This window comes from Zosterops lateralis (genome assembly GCF_965231275.1).
Source record: "Zosterops lateralis genome assembly, chromosome: 1".
NCBI lineage: Eukaryota > Metazoa > Chordata > Aves > Passeriformes > Zosteropidae > Zosterops > Zosterops lateralis.
Window position 1 is genome coordinate 6,227,118 of NC_139762.1, and position 23,042 is coordinate 6,250,159.

Genomic DNA, 23,042 nt, shown 5'->3' on the forward strand with positions numbered 1-23,042 from the left:
TCTGATGGGGCTTTCTTTTTCTATTTAGCTTAAAAAATTAAAGTGCACAGGTCCAATACCCATGTTAGTAACATATCAGAGCATTAAGTTTTGAGCATTGATGAAGCTATTTATCAAAAGACCCACAGCACATGAACAAAGCCACAATATTTACAGTTAAAGTAAAGTAATGTCAGTAGATTCCATGCTGACAAGCAACATCTGAAAGCCCAGAGAGGTTCCTTGTTTTAATCACTGCTTCATATACAATCATACATAATAAAACACCCATGCCAGTCCCAGCTTGATTTATTGCTTCTCTCTTTTCTCCCACCTCCATAATTATTCATCAGACACTCTCTGTCTTCTATTACCACCTCAGACAACGCCTCAAACACTTCAGGTCTCCCCAAACTGGTTACATTTATTATCTGACTAGGAAAAAATTCTTTTCTCTACAGTTCCCATATGGATTCAGAGCATTGGTTCATAGAGCTCCATTTCAGTGGTTCTGGAAACAAAAATTATTTCATCAGGCAGAGATAACAATCAGGCACAGAGCTTAGGGAAGATGCCCACAGCCTCATCTACATGCAGACACGCATTCCTATATATCCACAGATCTGTGAATATATAGAAATATATTTCTATACATTCACATCTCAGTATCTGTTTCACACAATCCCTTCTCAAGTGCCCAAGGCGGCCATAATTTGGATGGGTATCCCCAAAACTTCACATGCTCCATACATCTCTCTAAATATAGAAGCAGCCCTAAGTCTTCCAGGTCTAACTGGAGGTGACAAAAAAAATTATATTAATCTTGATCTGGATTTTTTTCTTTTGAAAGGTGTTTTCTATTTTTCCCTAGATCACTGTTAAACACACAATTTGGCTCCAGAAGAAGAGAAAAGTCACTGCCATGAAGTGAATGCCAGAAGAAAAAGTACTCTAGAAGAAAAAGTAACAACCCTGAAATACCTCTTTTAAGCTATAAAAATAGTAGCTAATTCCTCCCACTAAATGGCTCATAAAGCTTGAACATTCAGTTATTTTACTTGTTTGTAGTTGTTGTTTTTTTAATGTCAATTTCTTGGACAGGAATATCTAATGGAAATTACAGGGTTGCTCTTTTTTATCTTAACAGATTCTGATTTTGAGAGAAAACATATATAAACCCCTTTGAAATCAAGACTCTTTCAGAGTGTCTTAAACAAGATATTTAGTCTAAAGAAAGAGAAAATGCTGAGGTTTAAGACTATCATTCCATAAGTGACTTTATAATTTAATTATAGTTTTAAGGTCCTTCTCTAAAGCATTTGTTTCTTATGTTTTCATCCCTTACATTAAACCCTGCTCAATAAAAGGACTCACATTTCTACTTACTGACTAGTCAATAATCCATTTTCATAATGGAATGCATAAATGACATTAAAGATTCTAAAATCATCAGCTACATGAATCAGCTACACTCAGTCCATTGGTACATCTCTAAGCCAGTGACACATCTGACATCCTATAGCTTTTAATCTGTTCTAACTCGCACATTCATGAAGCTTCACTTCATCAAATAAGTTTTTAATTTAAACACCACATCCCAAGAAGGCTTTCAAGACTGTTATTTGGAGCTGTTTTTCTAGAAATCTTCACAAGAGTTAAAATTAAGCTTAGACATTTTTAGTCAGCTCGTATTTCTGAACTATTAACTCTCCTAATGATAACCAACAGCTCAATGACTTTGATATTGATATATTGATCTCATAATTTTCATAATGCTGTGGATGTAAGCCATCGTTATATTCAACCTTTTTTCCCCCTCTTATTTCATTTTTATATCCAATCACTGCTGCCTCTAAAACTCCAGTCTTCCAGGTTTTTTATTATTAATGTCTAAAAATAATCCTCCTTGGGCTTACTGATCGCAATCTCTTACCAAATCTAGAACTCCAGGTAGGAAAATAATTACCTATCAGTAGTCACCATTTTCCCAGATGAATGATTGTAATTTTACCACTGGCCCCTAACGAGAAGAATTTTTTAGCCTGATTTTATCTGATGCTCAGCTGTCCCTCATCCCACAATCCATTCATTCAAAGAGAAGTTGTACAGAGGAAACTGGGAGACCTGATGAGCTATTTCTCCCTTAATCTTTTTTTTTTTTTTTTTTCCCTCTCTAGGTTTGCAGTGGTAAGCATTACTCATTGGAGACAAAGCCAGAATGGGATAATTTTTCTGACAAGCCTTCTTCTTAGAGGTTGCTGCTTAAATTTTGAGCCATTTATATGGGTGGAAAGAATATAAATATTCTCTTGTTCATCCTGAAGAGAGGTGCCCAGCAAAAGGCAGATTTTAGATCTGCATCCCCACTGTGAGCTGAGGAAAGACTAAAAATTTGTCTCATCTTGTCATGACTGTGCCCAGTAATTAAGCTGAGACAGCAGAGGAACCCATAGTAACTTAGCAGAAGTTTCTTTCACAGAATTAAGCTTTTAATCACTTTGCCGAGAAATTTCCCATCCTGACAGTCTGATCAGGAATATTTGCTGACACCTTTGCTCTAGGACTTTGTATTCCAGTGTCTAGTGAAGCTGAATAGCAGCCAGTTTGAATTTTCTCACAGGATCTCCACGCTTATAATTTTGCCTCTTTCTTCCAAGGTTACCTGGCACTTCCTCCAGCTGCAGAAGCCACTGAAATTATGGCAAGAGCAGGAAAAATGTTGGGTGGAGAGGCAGGAATTCCTTCTGGTATTTAGTGTATGATCATGTCAGGGCAGATGGAGAGGAAAACCCAACAATTCTCAACAACATCACCAACCTTGCAATGCAGGATTGATAAGATTTATAGAAAAAAAAGGCTTTTCTTGAAGACACTGGTAGAACAGGAAAGTACCCATGGGTCTTGAGTATGGAGTTAAGGGAAGGAGTTCCAGAAATCTGGGGTTGTGGTGGTGATTTCCTCAGGGATCAACCAAAACTCAAGAGCTACCACATAACTGTGGTCAAGCCAGTGATGACACAAAGTTTACAAACTGACTTTTTCCCTTTATATAAAACCAAAATGAGAGGATTGAGAAGATAGATGAGAAAAAAAAAAAAAATCCTGCCTGGAGGAAGAATACAGATAAGGAGAGATTACTGGACTTTGTCCAGATATGAAGTAAGTTTTGAATAAAAAAGCAGACCTGGAGCCATCCCAGGCCATCCCAAATGGCTGTCCCAGAGACACAACCAAAACATCCCCTGTGGAAATTGCCCCCAGCACACAGTTATCTCAAACTAAAAAGGGCTTTGAAAGACTCAAAACTGAGTTCTTGTCTTTCTTCACACTTTTAAATGACTAAATCTCTCAACTATTTCCTCTCCAGCACCAAGAAATTCTTCCTTCTATTACCCTTTTAAGGGGTTTTACTGTTTTCTGTTTTTTCATTCATGCAAAAAACAGTTTCAAGGCACAGGAGGAGGCTAATGCCATTTCAGACGTTCCATGCTGCCCTTTAAAGTACTAAAAACATTCTTAAAGAATCCAAAGCAAATTTTTGCTCTTCAAGAAGAGCAGGACTGTCACATCACCCCATTTTAATTCCCTATTTTGGTGTCCTGATGAACAGAATTAAGAACTTTTCCAATTTTAGATTTCAGTGGTTTTTCTTTACATCCCCTTTTCCTCTAAAGTATTATGGATCTCTGACAGTACTTCAGCTTTCTGTTTTCTGGGGTTTTTTTAGATTAGTATCCTTGCTCCAAACTAAATGACTCTGGTTTTGAACATTGTTTTTGAAATCTCCAAAGAGTTCTTGTAATTGTCTGTGTTCCTTTCGTGTGAACTCTACTATCTCAACATGTTGGCCAATTTTCTTCTCTAGTTCTTCTTCAGAGCAAACACTGATACAATTCTGTTTCTTAATATATTCCTGTTTTTATCTAATTTGGTCTGCCTACACTTTAATCTAACTGGATGTATTGCTTAATTCCCTGCAGTACTTGAAATTTGGACTGTTATTAAATTGTGGTCAGTGCCTCTCCTTTAAACGGTCACTTCATTTCACCATAATACTTATGCAAAATGAAATACAAAGCACTGTCCCATCTAGTCACAAAACGAACCACTCCTTCCATTTCTGAATCACTTTAATGGACCAGTAAACATTCAATGAAAAGCCTACTTAATATTGTTTTCTCTTGGCTAATAGCTAAGCCTCCTTCTTCAGCATTTTGAGGAAGGCTTCATTGCTCTTATTCAGAACTCACTACCATCTTCTTATAAATCTACTCTTCTTCTAGGTCTTCAGAGGCTGCTGCATTGCCTCAACACTTTCACTATTTAAATTATTTCTGCCTATCCAAAGTAAGTGACAACTGTTTGCCATAATACACCATGTCTTTATTTTCAGATATTATGAAAACAGTCATTGATATTATTATTACTTACTTGTAATGCCACATGGCCAAAATTTAATTCGTTTTAATCCATTATCTCAAGAAGTTGGTTATCTTTGTAATAGGTAAATTTCCCCTAAATATATTTTTGTGACCCTTTTAACCATTGCTGGATTTCCTCTATGGATTTCTGCGAGTGTCTGCCCTCCTCCCCATATCAGGACTACATAAATAAACCTGCTCATGGTATGCTGGAGCAGCTGTACAATTCCTCACATTTAAAGCAGTGTTGCAGCTGGCCCTGACATTATCTGTATTTTAACAGACTATCTTGTATCACATTTACCCTATTGCCATTTCCAGAGAGCCAGACTATCTTCATGGCTCCGTTTCTTCCTTTCACCTTTACTGCAGGGCTTTATGCTTCCAGCCAGCACTGTTTTATCCCTCAATGCCTCTGTGAGAGAGGGAAAGCAGCACCTCACACAGCTCTCAGTTATCTCTGTGGGTAGAGGAGCCCTGAAATGCCTTAATTCATCACAGGTGCACAAATCTTTATCTTGTTCATCCTTATCTCATTGATCTTTATCTCTCTTGATCTTTACTAGTTCCTCACTGGAAGCAGGGGTAACATGGATGGGATAACACTTCAGAAGGTTCCACATCATCCAGCAAAAGTCCAAGAGCTCTTTCCCCTTTCAGCTGATAAGGGGCTCTGATAAGGGACATTGAGAGGACACACAATCTGATGGTCAGGGCCAGATCCAAAGACAACCCTCACTCAGCCAGGGCTTTGTGACCTGTCCTTCCTTAATGCTGCATCACCCACATCATGCCTTAAAGACACCCATGGTGAGCTTTTCATTCCTTGGAGGAAACCCTCTTAACACCACTGCTTCCAGGGTTCTCAGACCACAGGGAGAGGAATTGGGCAGAGAGGCCAGAAGTCACCAGTGAGGAAAGGAGGGACTGACCCTGGCTGAATGCCTGGGTCAACAGAGCCCTGGGTTAAGCCAGACAACTCCCACGAGTCCGATTTGGGGTTTTTATAATGCAGGTGGCTGCAGGTATAGGACTGTAGGGTCCACAGAGCCAGAACAGTTATCCCATGACACTATGACACTGCCTCTCAACCAAAACTCATGGGTTGATGGGTTGATGGGTTGATTAAGTGGTTCATTTTTCTCCTCAAATGAAATAAAATACAAAAGGTCACTGGTCAGGAGTTTGTAGAGGATGGCCTGACCCAAATAATGAATTAGGCTCAAACAGCAAAAGATTTCCTTAAAACAATTCTCTTGGGATTTTTCAGATTAATAAAGACTGAATTGCTTTTCTTTTATCTATTGATTTTTTTAAGGTCATTAACTCAAAAGTTTTTCTAGAAAATACAAGTGCGACAAAATGTCTTCAGAGAAACAACATGCAAACCAGACCCACACAGACAGAGCTGAAACTTTCATGTGATTGTTCAATTCCAGAAAACAGAGCTTTAAAAATATATAAGACACCCTAAAAGTGTGAAAACCATCAGTGAGGCAGCTAGGATCTCATAGGAAAGCACCAAAAGTATTTTCAGCATGAACTGTGAAGGAACCATAGAGATTCACACAAAGTCACCTAGGTCTTTCAAAACCACATCATGATAAGCCAGCAGTCACATTTTGCTGATTCACATACAGACCCTCATCAATATATATTTTTTTTAAAAAAAGAGACAAAATCAAAATGATTAAAAAATCCCCACAAAAACCAAAACAAACCGAAAAACACACACAAAAAAAACAAAAAACAAAAACAACAACAAAAAAAAAATCAAAACAGAACAAGCAAACAAAAATCCCCAGACCTCAGATGAACAGAAACCAATTACAGGGCAAAGAGGAGCTTACCTGGATCACTAAGAAATTCCTCTGAGTTGTTCCACGTCCTACCATCCATGTACAAGGAGCCATTGGTGAAGTTATACATGGTGTAATCCCTGACACATTTGTGTCTCAAGTTTCCCATGAAGAGCTGGAGGCCTATGAGGGCAAAGACACTCAAGCAGAAAACGGTCAGGATCATCACATCTGCAAGTTTCTTAACAGACTGGATAAGTGCCCCTACAATGGTCTTCAGTCCTAGGGAGATAAAAGCTGAGAGTTTATAGACTGAGAGACTGAAATATGTCTGCAGACAGATGCTTTTTGTGATGAAAATCTCCATGGGAAGGGGAATCTGGAGGGCTTGGAGTGTTTCCAACTGGATGTCAGAAACAAGAGACAGGTGATCACTATGAATGCCTGGTTTGGCCTGTTTTTGGACCAAAGTCCTGGAATTGCACAAGCACTGCTTTAAAAATGGAGGGGAAGAACTGGATGGAGGGACAGTGAGATACAGAACTATCCATGGATAAAGAAAATATGGAATGTGTTTCATATTTTCATGGAGCTGCAGTAAAGGCAGTAAAGCCTTAATCCCATTGAATTTTGAGAAGGTAAATTGCTTTTAAATCTCTCAGGTGATTCTGATAACTTTATCCCTCACATAAACAGATGAAGAGGTATGGAAATGGTGTTTATTCCCTGATTATTTTTACATATTTTAGTGCCAAATCCAACATGCTGTCCTCATACGAATAATTCCTCTGCCTCCAATTCATTTGCTTAAGACAACAAGAATTTGGGATTAGAAAAAAAGCCAAATACAGGCAATCAAATCAACGCAGTGGAAATTATTTGAGTAAAACAACCTAAGGCTCCAACACTACCTGGGCAAAGTAAATAGTTTTATCATATGCTGCCAAAGTAGATAAATCCTCCCGTTGCATAACACCAAAGGCTTGGGTCACACAAATTAGCTTCTTTATTATTATTTCACCCTGTAACACTACTTTCAGTTTATTCTTCCATAAATATGCCCGGGGATAGCAGGCAAATTAAAAGGTAAATTAATTCTGGCCCTTCCAGGGAAGTAATCTATTTGTCTTTATCCATTTAACTTTTATTCTGTAGCTCTAGCACCCACCTCTACACTGTTTTACTAGAAGCACTATCATGGCCATATCAATTCATTGTTTACAGGAAATAGCATAGCCCAAAATCAGAAAGAGCAGTACATGAAAAAACTGGAAGCTGCCTAAAAATACACAAGGCTTCCAAGCTTTATTTTGTCCTCTGTTTTGTGAAATGCTTGGAAAGGGGAACGAACTGTAGGAAGCAACCAGCCCAGCTCTGCTGTCAACAGCCTTTTGACAGAAGCTGTTTGCACTGCTGTGGCTTTGGGCCAGCCTGCACGTGATCCCTCACCAGGTGATGCTCACTTTGGGACAAAGTTCACCATTCTGCAAAGTGCCAGCACTGCACATGCTACTCACACCTCTAGTCAGCTCTATTTTGGTCATCTTAAATGGAGTTTTGCTCTTCCTCAGCAGGAACAGAACCACTGCTCCCCAGGAATGGTTGTGAAGCTGCCTCCTGCTCTTGTGCAGAGTGCTCGCGCAAGGCTCGAGTCACCCAGAAGCCCTTAACATTAAGGGCCTTAAGTGATAAACAACAGACCTGTGAAGTCACAGCTCATGCAGAAGGCAAGATAGGGCAGATAAAAACCTCTGGCTTCAATTAACTCAGCTAGTGCTCTGCTCATTTCAGATATTGTATATTCATACTCAGGGTTATCTGAAAACACACAAGTTTCAATTATGCTTTTTATCCTTCTTTGCCCTCCTGCTAAGACGTTTTTCGGGAGCCCTGCTCAACATTCTGATCCTTAATCTGGGAAAGGAATATTTTTACTGGCTGTAGAAAGATAACAAACAGAGCACTCAAACCAGGGGCCACGCTTTAGCAAAGGCAGAGGAGCAGGACCGAGGGTCGGCGCTCACCTTACGGTCATTGTAGAAAGGGTCGATGTCCTCCAAGGGCTCCCCAATGAGCTCTGGAGAAACAGTCCCATAGATATCAGGCAGCTTCTTGCAGGCCTGCAAGTCAAACTGAGGCTGAGGCTTCTCTTCCTCGCCCAGCTGCTCCCTGTATTCCTGCTTGGCATTCCTGGCGAGCTTCTCTGCAATTCGCTTCTCGATGGCAGCCAAGGACTCGGGCGTGAACCGGTGGAAGCTGTTAGTACCCAGTGGTAACAAGAAGTCAGCCATCTTTTCATCCTGCTCTGTCTTTACTGGTCTTTACTCCTAGTACTGGAAACAGCTGAAATAATAATAAAAAAAGAGTTATCAAAAGTTAGCGCCATGAGAAAAGCAAGAAGAACAAAGCCATCAGAATTAAAGAAACAAAAGAAACTAACTCGACTGCCAAGTAACTTGTTGAAGAAACTCTTCATCAGGAAACTCTTCCTCTGTTTTTGTGTGGTTAACAGAACATCAAGGAAAACAAAAATGACTGAAATTGTGTATTCAATAAGGAATCACACGTGACCAAATCTAAACAGACTTTATAGACAGACTGTGGAATACTCTTCAGTTCTTCAGTCCTTTGGGATCATAAATCCAAACTAAGAAGTCACTTAGATTCACACAAGCTTAAGTTTCACTGAAAGCAACAGAGATTCAAATTCCTAACTCACTTTTGAAAATGCAGCTCTGGGAGTGGATGAACAATGTTCCTAAGATGACTGCAAGGCAGATTTAACCCAGCCGATGTCTGGCCACATGATGCAAAATCTAAAAATGCCCCAGCTGTTCTATTCCAAATTTAAAGAGTGAAGGGTCAAGTTTAGATTTTTAAATCCCATAAAAATTCTTCATAATCTCTGTCTTAGGCTTCTGTAACATAATTTTAATTTTCCTCTGGGATAGGAAATACCATCTGCAAGACATCTCTCAGGACTTTTGAGCATTTTCTTTTCCTCCACACTCTGAAAGCTGAAGGATGATGGAAGCTCAAATGTGCCTGGAAAAGCTCTGGGACCTTCATGACAGCACACCAAGCTTCCACGATGCTGAATAGCTACTGCTGCCAATTTGTCTTATCTGAAAACCACGTTTCTTTCATCCAAGACCAATTTGAACATCCAGGAGCTGGACTCGAGGATCCTTGTGCTTTCCAGCTTAGAGTATTTTTTATTCTAGGATTCTAACCCAGACCTGTGAAGTTTGATTGTCTTGTCCTGATGGTACTTCAATGTTAACACTTCCAGTCTCTGCCTGAATGAAAACAAGTAAGAATTGCCACATCTCCTCAACTTACATGAATAAAGCCAAGTGTGAAAAGCACAGCCGAACAAAAAGCCTTCTTGTATCTGCACTAAACAACACGGATAGCTGTGAAAATTAATGTAAAACTACTGTTTGAAAAAGGATGAAGCTTTTCCCTGTTCTAGTAGCCTGCACAAATCCATCCAAGTTCACTGAAGCCGTAGTTTGCAATTTAAAGTGACTTTAGAGGCATGTTTTTCCAGTGAGAGAAGCCCTCGCTCCACAACAATTAAAACTCATTTCACAGAAGAAACACAGACCTTGTATTTTTGCCACCACCAGGCCATTCATACTCAATCAAAATACACTCTGGTGACAAACAAAATAGTAGATTTTTAGGTGGGCTCCTCTCTTTCATTCAGCAACGTGTGCAGGATCCTGTTCTTTGTTCAGCCACAACCGTTGTTTTCTGCTTTCAGATGGAATTTGTCTATTTACAATGGATAGTTCCAGATAGTTTGCGTCTATTAGGCTCTGTGATGACAACATTTTTGTTAGCAAACAAGACTCTAACTGGACTCTGCATGACAAACAGCATATTTATTGACTCAATTTCTCTGAGTAAAGGATGCTTTCAAATAACTACTGTCTCTCCTATTCTGACTTCATTTTAAAATGAATTCATTAAATTGTCATTGATCACAGTCTATCACACAGGAATGATTTACTGAAGCTTGTACATTATGCTCTGAATTACTGTTGGTTTGAACAAGCAGGGATCAAATGAATTATCCTTCCTGGACCTTGGGTTATTCTGGCATTCTTCTTTTGTTAGGTTTATTCTCCTTTTTCCCATGGCCTGTGTGATGATGGGGACAACAGGGGTGTCCCGTCCTCCATTACCCAGTACTCCACAGGACCCAAAGTCCAGCACAAGGTAGAGCATGCTGCTGGCCCAATTTCCCAATCCTCCCAGCCCACAGCAGTGTGATAAACCAGCCCCCCCAGTGCAGAGGATGGTGTCATGCTGAGCACACCTAGGTCATGCAGTGCAGAGCCCCATTAGAGACCCCTGGACCAGCTCCAGATGAGTAAAAGCATCCACAGCAGCACATAATGATAGTAGGTCAGGTCCTAGAAGCAATAAAACCACATTAGCAGCATGTAAAACTATGCTAAGTAGCCTCTCTGGTTTTGCCCTGAAAAAAAAAAAATAGCCTCCTCCAGTAGCTCTTTACTGCAGCCATTTACAGGATCACCCAGGGTCTTTTTTTAGGTGCACAGCAAAAACTGTCAGGGGTGTTTGGGCTGCCCCTTGGGCACAGTGGGATGGGAGGGATGATGGACCCTCAACAGCTCACTAAATCAGCCACAGAGAGATACTGCTGCTCTTCAGGGGAGTTTCCTCACGCTCAGGTTGTGACTGCCTGCAAAGAGCCAAGAGGATTTGGGCTGCTGGAAGAAGTGATTTGGGTTCAGGGGTTAAGGGGTTAAGGACACTCCAGTGTCTGAGAGCCCAGGAACCTGACTGCTGCTGAACTGAAGAAGCAGACACTTGAATGCAAGAGAAAAGACTCAGAAAATCTCCAAACTATGAATACTCAACCTTCCCCCAAAAAAAGTCAGGGAAGCACAGCTTCCCCACCAAGACACGTTTATCACTGTTATTAATATTTATCACAGCTGTGATAATAAGATAAATAAGCACATAAGAAAGGTAGATGGTCTCTGCAACAAGATTGTAACAAAGAGCCAAAATTACTTTGCACACAATCCATATTTCTTCCAAGGGACACAACCCTACAGCTGATACTGGGATGAAAGGGAACCCAGCAGAGATTGCACTTTTATTACATATTTCTCCATCAAGCAACTGATTAAAGTTTGCATTCCAAGTGCAGCTATGCTCTAGGCTTAAGAAAAATCTTCTCATTTGAAAGTCATTTCCCTCCCCTGCATCTGGGACAATCAGCAGCATGAAATGGAAAATATTAATAAATAAATATGCATCAGCCCAGAGTTCATGTTCAGTCAAAGCCAAGACCTGTGTGTCTTGCTAATGGACCCCAGCCTGTCCTCTGTTTTGGCCTCCCCCTCCCTCCAACCCCTCCTCAAAGGCACAAGGCTGCCAGTCCAGGGAAAAACATCCAGAAAAGCAGCAGCCTTAGCAGAGAGCCATGAGGTGCTTCTGGAGAGGGAGGGTCAGGATGGGGAACCACCAGGTGATGCCAAGCACAGCACAGGGGGTCTGGTCCCTGCCTGCCCTCCTGCTTCTGGGAAAGAGGGATTTCCAGCACCTGCAACACTGGAGATGCAAGCCCAGCCCTCAGCCTCTCTGGAGGTGTGGGGACAGAGCCACACACACTGTCCCTGCCTTCCACGATGGTGGCCCCAGCTGACTCACTGCTGAAGCAAAGCAGCTGAGCTTGGCTCTTGTGGCAGATCCCATAGCAGTTCCTTCATTGTTTCCTGCTCAGAAACTCTCTTCAGACACCCCTTCACCCTGTGAAGGCCTTTTCTTCAACAATTCATGCAACTTTTGTTTCAAGGAACCAGCATTTGCAGGCAGCAAAGCCTCACAGGACAGTTTTTAATAGGAATTTCATTGACATTGGAGATCCTCACAGGACTTTGATGAACACTTGAACTTTAGTCTGACATTTATGTGCCTAAAACTCTGTATGAAGCCCAAATTAAGAGATCTTACACTCTGCTATTGATGCTTTCTCTCATATGCAGCTTTACAAAGCTCCAGAACATCACTAACATTTCAGAAAGCATTGGTTCTGCTTTTAACTGGATATGACAAGTCAAAACCAACTAGAGATTGATCTCAATACTGGTTTGGTTTTTTTTTTAATTTATTTTTAGCCTGCCATTTAGTGACCAAAGTGAAGAAATGCAATCAATGAAGTGAACTTGCTTTGCAGCAAAGCTTTTTCCTGGATTATAAGACATTTTGGGAAGTTTCTCAGTCTCCTAAAGACAACAGTGTAAATAACATTGCTTATTGAATTCTGCAGAGTGCTCTAACAGCAAGACTGACGGGTAGCCTAATACATTGTGGAGTTGCTATAAGCAATGATCTCCCATGCTAATCACAACTTTCACATTCATTAAAGTTGTAAAAGCCTCCTGGAAGAAACCATGTACCAGGGAGTGACTCAAACATTTGCAATGCTAGCTGTGACTATAAAACTAGCTTTCAAACTGGCATTGGGAAGAAAATATTCTATGTATTTGACACCCCACAGACCCAAATGTGTGAGATGCTGCTTTTGGACTCCTTCCCTGGGCCACACGATCCTGCAAAGCAACATTCACTTTCAGCTGCCACAATTTAAAATGAGCATGAAGTGATTGTGCTCTGCATTCAGGGTGAGACTCTGGACCACTGAAGTAAGGCGAGAAAATTCCCTTGCAAAGCCATTCCTCCAGCTTGTTGCTCAGGTTGTTTCCTGCCTGGGCAGGACTTTGGGTTACTGTTGGGAAGGAGTAACACAACAGGCACACAGAAGTTAAGGCAGGGCTGATCCCTGGCCACCCCCAGGGACCATCACACCATTAAAACAGTGCAGCTGGCACGAGCCCCACCTTGGGAAACAAACTTCTCAATTTCAGGGCTGGTTGTTGGCAGCTGTGTGGCTGTGCAGGGCTGGTCAGCAGCACTCCCTGCCTTACAGAGCTGCCATCAGCCCAGGGATGAGAAGCTGAAAATCAAAGAGTCCAAAGGGAATGCATGGGATGAGGGACCTCCCTGAAAGGGCTCAGCCATGCAGCAGGAAATAGCCTCTGCATTTTGGGGCACGAGGGCTGCTGAAACAGATGGGGACAACACTGATAATCCCTCCAAAATATGGTTTAAACCACCACCCTCCTGATCCTGGCAAACAAACAGCCCTCAAAAACAACCTCTCTAACAGAAATAAGGCTTCTCTACTTAGACTACCCACCGCAAACCAAATCAAGGCACCGGCTTGCCACTCAAATACACCACTTTCAGTGCTGGTGATGCCAATTCCTGTGCTTTCCCTGGCTCCTTGTGACCTTTTAAACTCGAAAATAACTCTGCACATAGTTCCCTCCTGTTCTTCTCCTCCTAGAGGCAGCTGGGCCAGTGAGGACACTCTGGAGAATGGGGCACAGCTCATTCCGTGCCTCTGCACTGGGTCTGCCTGTGACATCCCCACGATGGTTCCCAGCTCTGCACCACCATCATTTATCCTTTGGGGTCAGAACACCCTGTGTCTGCTCATCAAGGAAAAAAGGCAGCCAGCACACATCCATGTCACTCACTCCCTGAGCAAGATCCTGAAGACTTTCTCCAATTGTCAGCTCTGAAATCACACCTCGGACACAAACACCCCAGGCAAGACACGGGGAAAGGAAACAAAAACATCCTATGCAAGACCTCGGACACAAACACCGGGAAAGGAGCATTTTGACCCGGCCCCGGCGGCAGAGGGTGGGTTTGGTTCATCAGGGAAGGCAAAAGCCGCTGCAGAGCGAGGCGAGGAGGAGGGGCCCGAAGGTGGCTCTCAGCCACCTCCGTGCTCCTTTGATCCCGGGGCCGTGCTGGCCTCAGGCCAGTCCCTGCTGTGGGCTGTGTTAATCTGTGCTGGCCACGGGTGCCTCCCGGGAGGCTCGGTGGCAGCTGGAGATTACCGGGGTCAGGGACACCCTCCATTTTCCCTTCCTGCACTGATGGGCCGGGCAGGGCCTGAGGGAGAAACAGCCACAACAGGCACAGCCTCAGTGCATGGGCCACACGAGGCAGGGTGTCCTCAGCGCCATCCCGGCTGCCTCCCGTCCTGGGCTGCACCAGCTTCTTGCAATGGCTGTGGTGCCTTAAGTTTTAGCTTTCGTGTATTTCAGGTTCTGTGCTGCCCAGGGGTGCAGTTCTGAGCCTCACATTCAGTGTCACTCAGCTCTTCACAGAGTAGGGAGACAAAACAGATCATTTTCCTGCTGAGGACCAAGGACAACTTTCAGGCCCCAAAGCACAAACAAGGGTGGACTGAAGGGAGGAACAAGAAGGCCGAGACCTCACAACCTGAAGCTGGAATTGGACAATTAAACCCCAATATGCAAATGCACCAAAACTTATAAAAATGTTAAGATCTCATGACTGGCTAGCCATTTTTGTGACCATTCTAAATCCACCTTGGGTGTAGCCCTGGTCAGGCTCTTGTCCTGCCCAAGGTGTATCCTGGAGGCCTTTCAATAAATACCTACTTGATTCTCTAGCTCTGTCCACTCTCTGTTTCAGGTCAGCCTTCCCAAGGCATGAGCTGGGCACACGTGTCCCATCTGACACCACAGCAGACAGAGCAGCTCCCAGCAAAATGGGGAGCACGCCACTCATGAGGCTGGAAATTGCATTTTCAATATCCTTGCTTCATTCCCTATTTGGGTGGTTGTTTTTGTTTGTTTAGTTTGGTGTGGTTTTTTTTGTTTTTTTTTTTTTTTTTTTTTTGTATAAATATGCAGATATAAATAAAACTTGTCTTTTATATATAGTTATTAATCCCTATCTGATGCACATAAGGGGACAGCAGTGCCAACACAGTCCAACATTCCCCCTGCACACAGGGAGACTCAGCTGCAAAGTCGTGGGGCAGGATTAAAGAAGGAGGGGACATCATCTTTGTCCCTCTGTCACCTCCTCCAGTCTTTCAACAGGACCAGGATCTCTCACAGCTTGAGGCACCACCCTTGGTACCCGACCCCTGACATTCACTCCTCAGACATGAAAACTATCCACAACCTCCTGAAGCAAACAAGAATCTTCAGCAGGCTTGGATCCAGCCCTGAATCCACATGATGGAGCCTTTTCAGATTATTTCAAAATGCACTGAGACCCCAGGGCTTTGTTTGCAAGCTCCCTTTAAAACTATGCAATTATAACCCACACCAGATCTCACGGACCTGGGTGGTGGAGGTGAAGCAGTCACTGGCCTAACAATGGGACACTGAACATAAAATAGAATATAATGCAAAGTAACATATATAAAATAGAATATAATAATGAGTAAGAACTCTGTAAACTCACATTACTGAACTAATGCAGTCCCTGTGGAACTCTGCTGGATTCACTGATGTGTAGTGTGTGGCTGGGTCACCACACAGTCACTTTCTTACATATGATGCTCCTTTGAGCCTCTCTACTCTCAACCCAGGAACATCCTTTAACAGCATTTGCAAAAGCCAAACATCCCTTAGTCCTGAACCTCTGAATCAAGTTGTCCAGTGGGTTCAAAAGCTACAGAATAAGACAGATACACACACTGGTAAACCAACAGACAAGCCAAGCAACAAAAGATGAGTTTCAATGGTTTGTGTAACTAACGACTACACAGAAAATCAGAATTTCCTGTGCAACAAAAGCATTATGCTATTATTTCTTATAGTCAACAAATTCAAGTACTGAAGGAACACAAAAGACATTACATCTGGCATAATAGTTACTTAAAAACCACCTAGGAGACAGCTTTAGAAAATTCCAGAGAGAGAATGATGTTTTGAAATGTAATGTTGGATCTGAAGAAGTCAAAAAGAGCTTTATCTTTGGCTTCATCAGGCTCTGGATCAGGCCCTTAAAATAGTTCTGGAAATGCTCCAGAAGACTTATTTCAGCTACATTTAAGCTCTGCGCTTTGCAGCTATTCAGTAATTTTCTCTGTTAGTGTTAAACTGTCCAGGGAACTTTTCTGCTCGTAAACAAATCCTCCATCTCCCTTCTGTCGCTTTCACATCGACACTGCATCACTGACTTCAATAAACAGTCTCCTGATTCACCCTGTTATGAGACACTGAGCAGAATTAGGCACCAGAGATGTGTCTAAAAGCCTTGGTTTCAGGTTCTGAACATCACTTAGACTAATTAATAAAAGAAAACCACAGCCCAGAATATTTCAATGTTTTTGGATCACAGCCTCATATTCAGCCACTTGCCTTATTCCCAGGAGTCTACAACCATCATTTTGGGGTGTTTTTTTAGTATTGTTATTATTATTTGAGGGTCTTTTATGCCATTCTCCAAATCTGTGTTAGAAAAGGTGGTGTGTGACCCAGTGCAGTGTTCCCAGGTTCTTTCTGACCTGTCCTAAGAAGCAGCTAAAAAGCTTTACTGGGTCCTGACTATTGAGCACACAACACTCAGAGCAAGACTCGCCAGCCCAGCACTGCTCAGGTTTCACCAGACAGGGAAAACCCCAAGAAACTTTTAACCAAAAGAACAATTTTTCCCAGATGTAACAGCACTTGAGGAGCAGAACTGTGTTTCACAACTGCCAGAAAAGGCAGGTTGTTCAAGCCAGGACATCTGTACACCTCGCAGGTGCTTGCTCAGACACCGTGCGGACACAACAAAACTTTTGGGGGTTGTCAAGTTGAGCAGTTTCATAAAAAAAGCAAATTCAGAATAACTCAAGCAAAATTTCCACCAAGCACAAGGGGACCCAAGGATTTTCCTAGGAAAGCTTCTACCCCAATTTCATCCTGCCCTGAAGGATCCAGAGGCTCAGTTCCAACCTGCCTGAATCCAGCAGGAAGAGGAGCATGATGGACCTACAGGAAATTTGTTCTAGAAGCACTCAAGTACTTCTTTGCTAAAGTACTACTACAGAAGTGTCATAAAATGATAGGGCAAGGGAAAAAGGCACAGAAAGGATTTATTTTGTCTTTATCTTCCCTTATTCATATGATAATTCCTCTTTTTTTAAATTATTCCTTGTAGCTATGACGTATGGTTTCATAACAACTATTTACTCTTCTCCCTTTATCTAACAGCTGTCTGCTGAGAAGGACAGAAAAATAAACCAAACATGTTAAAACCAAGAGAAACTATTCATATGCCATGTATAATTGCAGGCTATATTTAAGTCTTTGTACATTATCTTTCAAATTATATTTAGTTTCAACAGGAGGGGAAAAAATCCCCCTTACTTTCTAAAATTAGCAACAGAATTTGTATATTGTTTTCAAATCCAACTGCCCTTCCTCAGAAACTTCTGCCAGGGAATAATTAATATCTGGAGACAGGGAATCTGCCTGGATCAGATGCATTTTGACATTGGCCCACTAACGGTCACCTAGAGCGAAAAACGGGGGAAGTCCTCGGGGAAAGGGCTGCGTAAATCTGGATTAGCTCTGCTGAAGTCGAACAAATCGATCTGGATTTACGCCGGCAGAGCCGAGGAGAGGACTCATCCCTCCGCCTGATGGACGCGGGGAAGGGAAGAGCTGCGAGGACCTCGGCAAACCCGGGGAACTTTGCCGAAGGGGTGATTTCCCAAGGGACCCGGAGCTCTCACCACGGAGCGGCTCAATGGGAACTACACGCGCGCACCGAGCCAGATTAGACCTCTCGACGTCAGACACTGTTGAAAAGAGATAAAGACGGAGGGAGAGAAAAAACAATAAGAAAAACCCCACAATTGTTAAGATACTTGCAGTGCTTTGCAGAGCCTCCCGCTGCAGACACGGCTGGCAGCGCCTTTGCCCCTCCGGCAGCACGGGAGGCGCGGGGCTCAGCGCGGTGCCGGAGCCGGGGACGCACCGGAGGCGGTGTCGGAGGCTGGGGAACCAGGCTGGGGGACCCGGCTGGGGACGATGTGCGGTGTCGGAAGCTGGGGAACCAGGCTGGGGGACCCGGCTGGGGACGATGTGCGGTGTCGGAGGCTGGGGACAGGGCTGGGGACGCGGCGGAGGCGATGTGCTCGGCCCCGGGGAGGGAGAGAGGGCGGCAGCGTCACGTCGCGCTGGCTGGACTAATATGGGGAGCAGCGACAGCCAGAAAATCCGTCCGGAAGGAAAGGACAACCCCTGTAACACGAGAGCCAAACGGGGAGCAGGCAACACCCCAGGGGGGTTTGGAGGGTTTAGGGCTTCCCAAGGGATGGCACCGCCGGCTGCAGGCGGGATGGCAGGGGCAGGAGCGAGTTGGGTGCAGGGGGGTTCCTTCCCCACAGCACTCAGCCCTATTAAACGCGGCATAATTACCCTATTATAATCAGGCAGGTATTTTAAAGAGGCTTTAGCGTGATTTTATAATTGTGCATTATGGAACGTGCTACCAGCGTGTCAGGCCTCAGACAACACTAAGTGCCTGTCTACAGGTCAGGCTGTAACACTTTAATGATGCTCCTTTCTCCTCTCCCCAAAAGGCTCCCGCTAACATCGCTCTCCCTAAACCTCTGCCCACTTCTGGCGGCTGCATCACAGGTTAAAACAAAAACTTCATGACAGAGTTGCACCTCTTTATGAGCTTTACACCATGGGGAGGATTTTTTTTTTTTCCTTCTTTATCATCACTTTCTTAAAGTTCATTTCCCGGGGGCAGTGTCCGACCTTGCAGCAAGGGACGCTCCTCGGAGGACGGGAATGGGCCGGCAGTGGGGCACAAAATCTGAGCTGGGGGGAATTTTTATTTACTGGAAATAACCAGAAGTGATCCCTCTGTGCTGGCCTGTTTTGGTTTTCCAGGACCAAGGTTCTGTTAAACCTGAAGCAAAGCCTGTTAGACCCAACATGCTGCAAACCCGCCGGGAGCACCAGGGGCGTATCCAGCCTCTGACAAAACTGTTCATTTTAGGGGGTAAAAGTGACCATTTCATTATGAGGAGGAAAAGAAACACAGGAAAATCACTTTAGAACTAATACAGTCTTCAAGAATGGATTTTGGCTTAGAAAGTTAGTCTCTATCTTCAGCTAATGGATCTTTACAAAATTGCCCATTAACAAGCTTTTTTGTATCTTTGTATCAAACAGATTCCTTTGTTTTCTCTAAAGACATAAAATCAACAGGGAAAAAAAAAAACAACAAACCTCAAGCACAACTCCCACCCCCCAAGACCTCTTGAAAACCCTAAAACCTGGTTCAGTGTTCTCAACCAGCCTTCAAGTGCCATAAATATTGAAAAAGACTCATTTCTTCCAACACACCTTAATTGTGCCCACGGTCTGCATTCAGTCACTGAACATTTGCACACTTGCAAATAAAATCAGTAAAACTTTTTTCAGATATTCAATACCAGAGTTGGATTAAAATTAATCAAGTACAAGTTTGTAAGTAAAGTACAAGCTAATTAAGTACAAGTTGCAGATATCTTACAAACAATAACTTGAATGCAGAGTAGTTTTAGTACCTTAGGAATCCAGCAGGATTTAAAAAGAAACTACAACCTGTTGCCAGGGCTCTCAGCATTGCATTAAAACACAAAAGTTTAGCAAACTGGAAAAACTCAATTCAAGCTGAGAGATGAAATAAATAATTCAGTAAAAGTATGGACTTGTTTTCTCCATGACATAAAAGAAAATCTCTAATTTTATCATTAAATGAAAAAGGGTAAAGAGAAAACTTGGAGCTTAACAGAATTTATAATTTTTTCTGCATGTTTTGGTACAACAGTATTATTTGATGTGTCAAATCTCTACATTCAAAAAGCTCTTGCAATATGATGATAAAAATAAAACTCGGGCCATTCTTCTTATGCAGAACAGTGATTAACAGAGGCTTTGTTCAATACAAAGAGCAGTGAGGCATGTTTTTGCCATGAAAGATAAGGGATCTTTTGACACCCATGAAAATTTTGCACTTTAATGATTCACAAGGTGACCCCTTGGTGGGAGGCCAAGCTACACCTCCTCAATGGTGGGAGTGTGAGAAGACAGAATTTTTTGGTTGTTTTGCCACCTTTCATGGGAATTTGCCTCTGTGAACTCAGACTGATTAGAAACCTGAAAAGGAGGGGTACAAACATGATTGTGACAGGTGGTACTGCATGAATTTAAGAAAATCACTGTCCTGAGCCAGCTGAGGGACTGGGACAGGGGATGACTTTAATAAATGTGTTCTTATCCTTCTCCCAAGCTGAAATCTGGGATCTCATTCACTACAAATTGACAGCCCAGAGCTGGTAACACCAGCTCCGGAATTATTGGGAAATAAGTAAGGAAACACAATTCTAAGGGAAAGGAGATACATTTGTAAAGGTGAGCAGATCACCTGCAGCTGCCCTGAAAGGAAGACACCTTGTACCTAACAGAACAAAAGAATCCTACACAACCAAGTTTCTGAACTACCTGGATCTCTTCAGTGACACAAAAACTGCCAGAAGGAGAGAGGAGTTAGGGACATTCCAGTCCTGGAAAAGTTTTCTTTTCCTCATTATTAGTAACTCTAATTACTTTGAAAGAAGAGCAATGAGATAAATCCTGTAGAGCCAGAAATGTGACCTGATTGCCTTCCTTATTTAGAAACTGTCACTTTGCAAGAGAAACCCAAAAAGACAGAGCCAGGTCAAAGTGGGCTCCTCAGTTTGGTCTGCAGAGTAAATAATAAACCAAGATCAATAGAAATATAACCAGGGTTTCCTTTTGGTAGGTGTTCATACAGATGATCCTATTTGAAGGATAAATAAACACATGTTTATCTGAACTGATTGCAATCATCCATGACACCATGGAAGAGATAATCACTACAAGCAAACAGAAATATACCCAACAGACTTCATGTATTTTGCTCCAGGTTAGATGGTGAAAGGGAGACGTGATGACAGAACTCCAGCTATAAATTGCTTTATAACGTGATTAAGGCCCTACCTCAAGACAATGTGTAAACATAAAGCAGAAATTCAAGTGGATATGTAAGAGTGATGTTGCTTTTGTGTTACCAAAGTTCTGTTTAAGAGAACTGAGAAATTAGTTGTTGTCAGCTTTTAAGAATCAGGGCTATAATCTTCCAGAGTAAATCTTGAGCACCCTCAGAGACAACTTATGAGGTAGCAATTTTCAGGAAGAGCTGAGCACCCACCTCTGAAAACAACAGGTCCCTTCTATGTTTTTCAAGTTGAGCTTCCAAAAACTAAGGTACTAAAGGTGATAACAGATAATAACAGGTTCCTTCTGAAAAGCAGGACTAAGATTTCCAAATGACCACCAACATGTTTTAATATGCAACCCAAAATGTTCTTTACTCCCATACAAGAACAAAGGATCCTTTTGAGACACTAAACAGAGAAAGGTAATGAGAAGTAAAACCAATCCCCTTTAATATGATAAATAGGATATTTAAAGAAATTAAAAGTAACTATGTTTCATGAATCTCCCAGGCAGGATGACATTTCCTATCAGTACCTTTTTAAACATAATTTTGACAACGCATTTAAATCAAGAACACAGCAACTACTCAACCTTCTCCTGTAACATGTAAAGGTCCTGGGAGGTGGTAGCTGGTGCCACAGGTGTTAGTCCATCACAGCGAGAACCGAGGCCACTTTCTGGCTCAAGCCAGGAATAAAATGCTCTCAACTCTGTTTCAGTTTTAAAGTCTGTACCCATGAGCTGTCATTCAGAGTCACAAAGTCCCGTGGTCTACATACCCCCTTCATGGTCAAGGTATTTAGGCTACATACCCAATGATGCAACCGAATACCTTTGTGACCTCTGATGAATGATTGAGGCCATGAAACAGGATCCGTTCCCTACCACACTGTACAGAGCCCTGGCATGCTTTAAATCTGCAGGGGCTCCTTGCAGCACAAACCACTTCTGTGTGAGAACTCTGGCTTTAGAAGCTGACCCTTCATGCTTGTAAAACCCTCAGAGCCTCAGACAGAAGAGCAAAACTGTGCTCTGGATGATTCAGAGTGAGTGGCAAGAACTTAAAAAAACAAGTTACAACATCCAACTCCAATCATGAGCAAGTTCAGTGAAATATTAATCTGTGATTATTTCTGGCAATACTGTGATCTGACCCCTACCAAAGTTACATAAACTCCACGACTCAAGGCTGAGATCTTTTGGTACATTAATTTAAAAATACCACAACTTCCATTACTTACATGTTGAGACATTTGTCCCAAAACCAAGAGATTTTTTATTAAGGACCCTCTGTCTCTGAAGCTCTCTGTCAACCACATTTGCCACTTGAAAAGGCTGCACCAGAATAAAATAATATTTACAAAACCAGTGGACATCACTCCAATTCCAGTTGTATCATTCCAATCCTGTCCTGATGCTGGGCTCCCCTCAACTCTTTCAGAGCCAGATGTCTCATCAAGGCAATGCTCCCCAAACCAGCAGAAGTGACACTTCCAAACCCACCACTTTCTTGGTCCGTTAGAATAAGAGGGTTTCACTGCTCACTGCCTCACAGCTCTGACCTTTCCAATTCTCTGCCACCACAAGCTTATAGGATCTGCCGGATCCATCTGCGTCTCCACCTGCTCTGCTTCCCCACGCCAAAAGGACGGATCAAACATACGTGTCTGAAAACACATCCCTGCTTTTTCTTCGTACCACCCAGGGGAGAACTCCCTCGCTGGTTTAAGATGACAGGAAGCCTCCAAGAGCACTTCTGCCAGACCCCGAAATCCTGGGAAATTGCAGCAAAATGAACTTCAGCACCTTGGACAGGACACACAGACAGAAAATCGCCGAAATCGGCTCATTGGCCCCGAAAATGCTGTGCCTGGACATGACCCTCTAGGACACATCTGCGGGCCTGTTTATTTTTAGTATTGACAAATCCTCTTTGAATCACCGTGTTT

At 42.7% G+C, this 23,042-nt stretch overlaps 1 protein-coding gene across 1 annotated transcript in view; it reads right to left on the reverse strand.

Annotated features, from left to right (window-relative positions):
- LOC310916119 (sodium channel protein type 5 subunit alpha-like) overlaps positions 1 to 23,042 on the reverse strand; it is a gene marked incomplete at its 3' end in the record, with an annotated part of 84,146 nt that overhangs the window by 59,876 nt on the left and 1,228 nt on the right. Inside the window, exon 2 of the mRNA XM_083873411.1 lies at positions 8,224 to 8,542. Coding sequence (XP_083729537.1) covers positions 8,224 to 8,490 — 267 coding nt within the window. The 5' untranslated portion in view covers positions 8,491 to 8,542. The remainder of the gene's footprint in view (positions 1 to 8,223; positions 8,543 to 23,042) is intronic.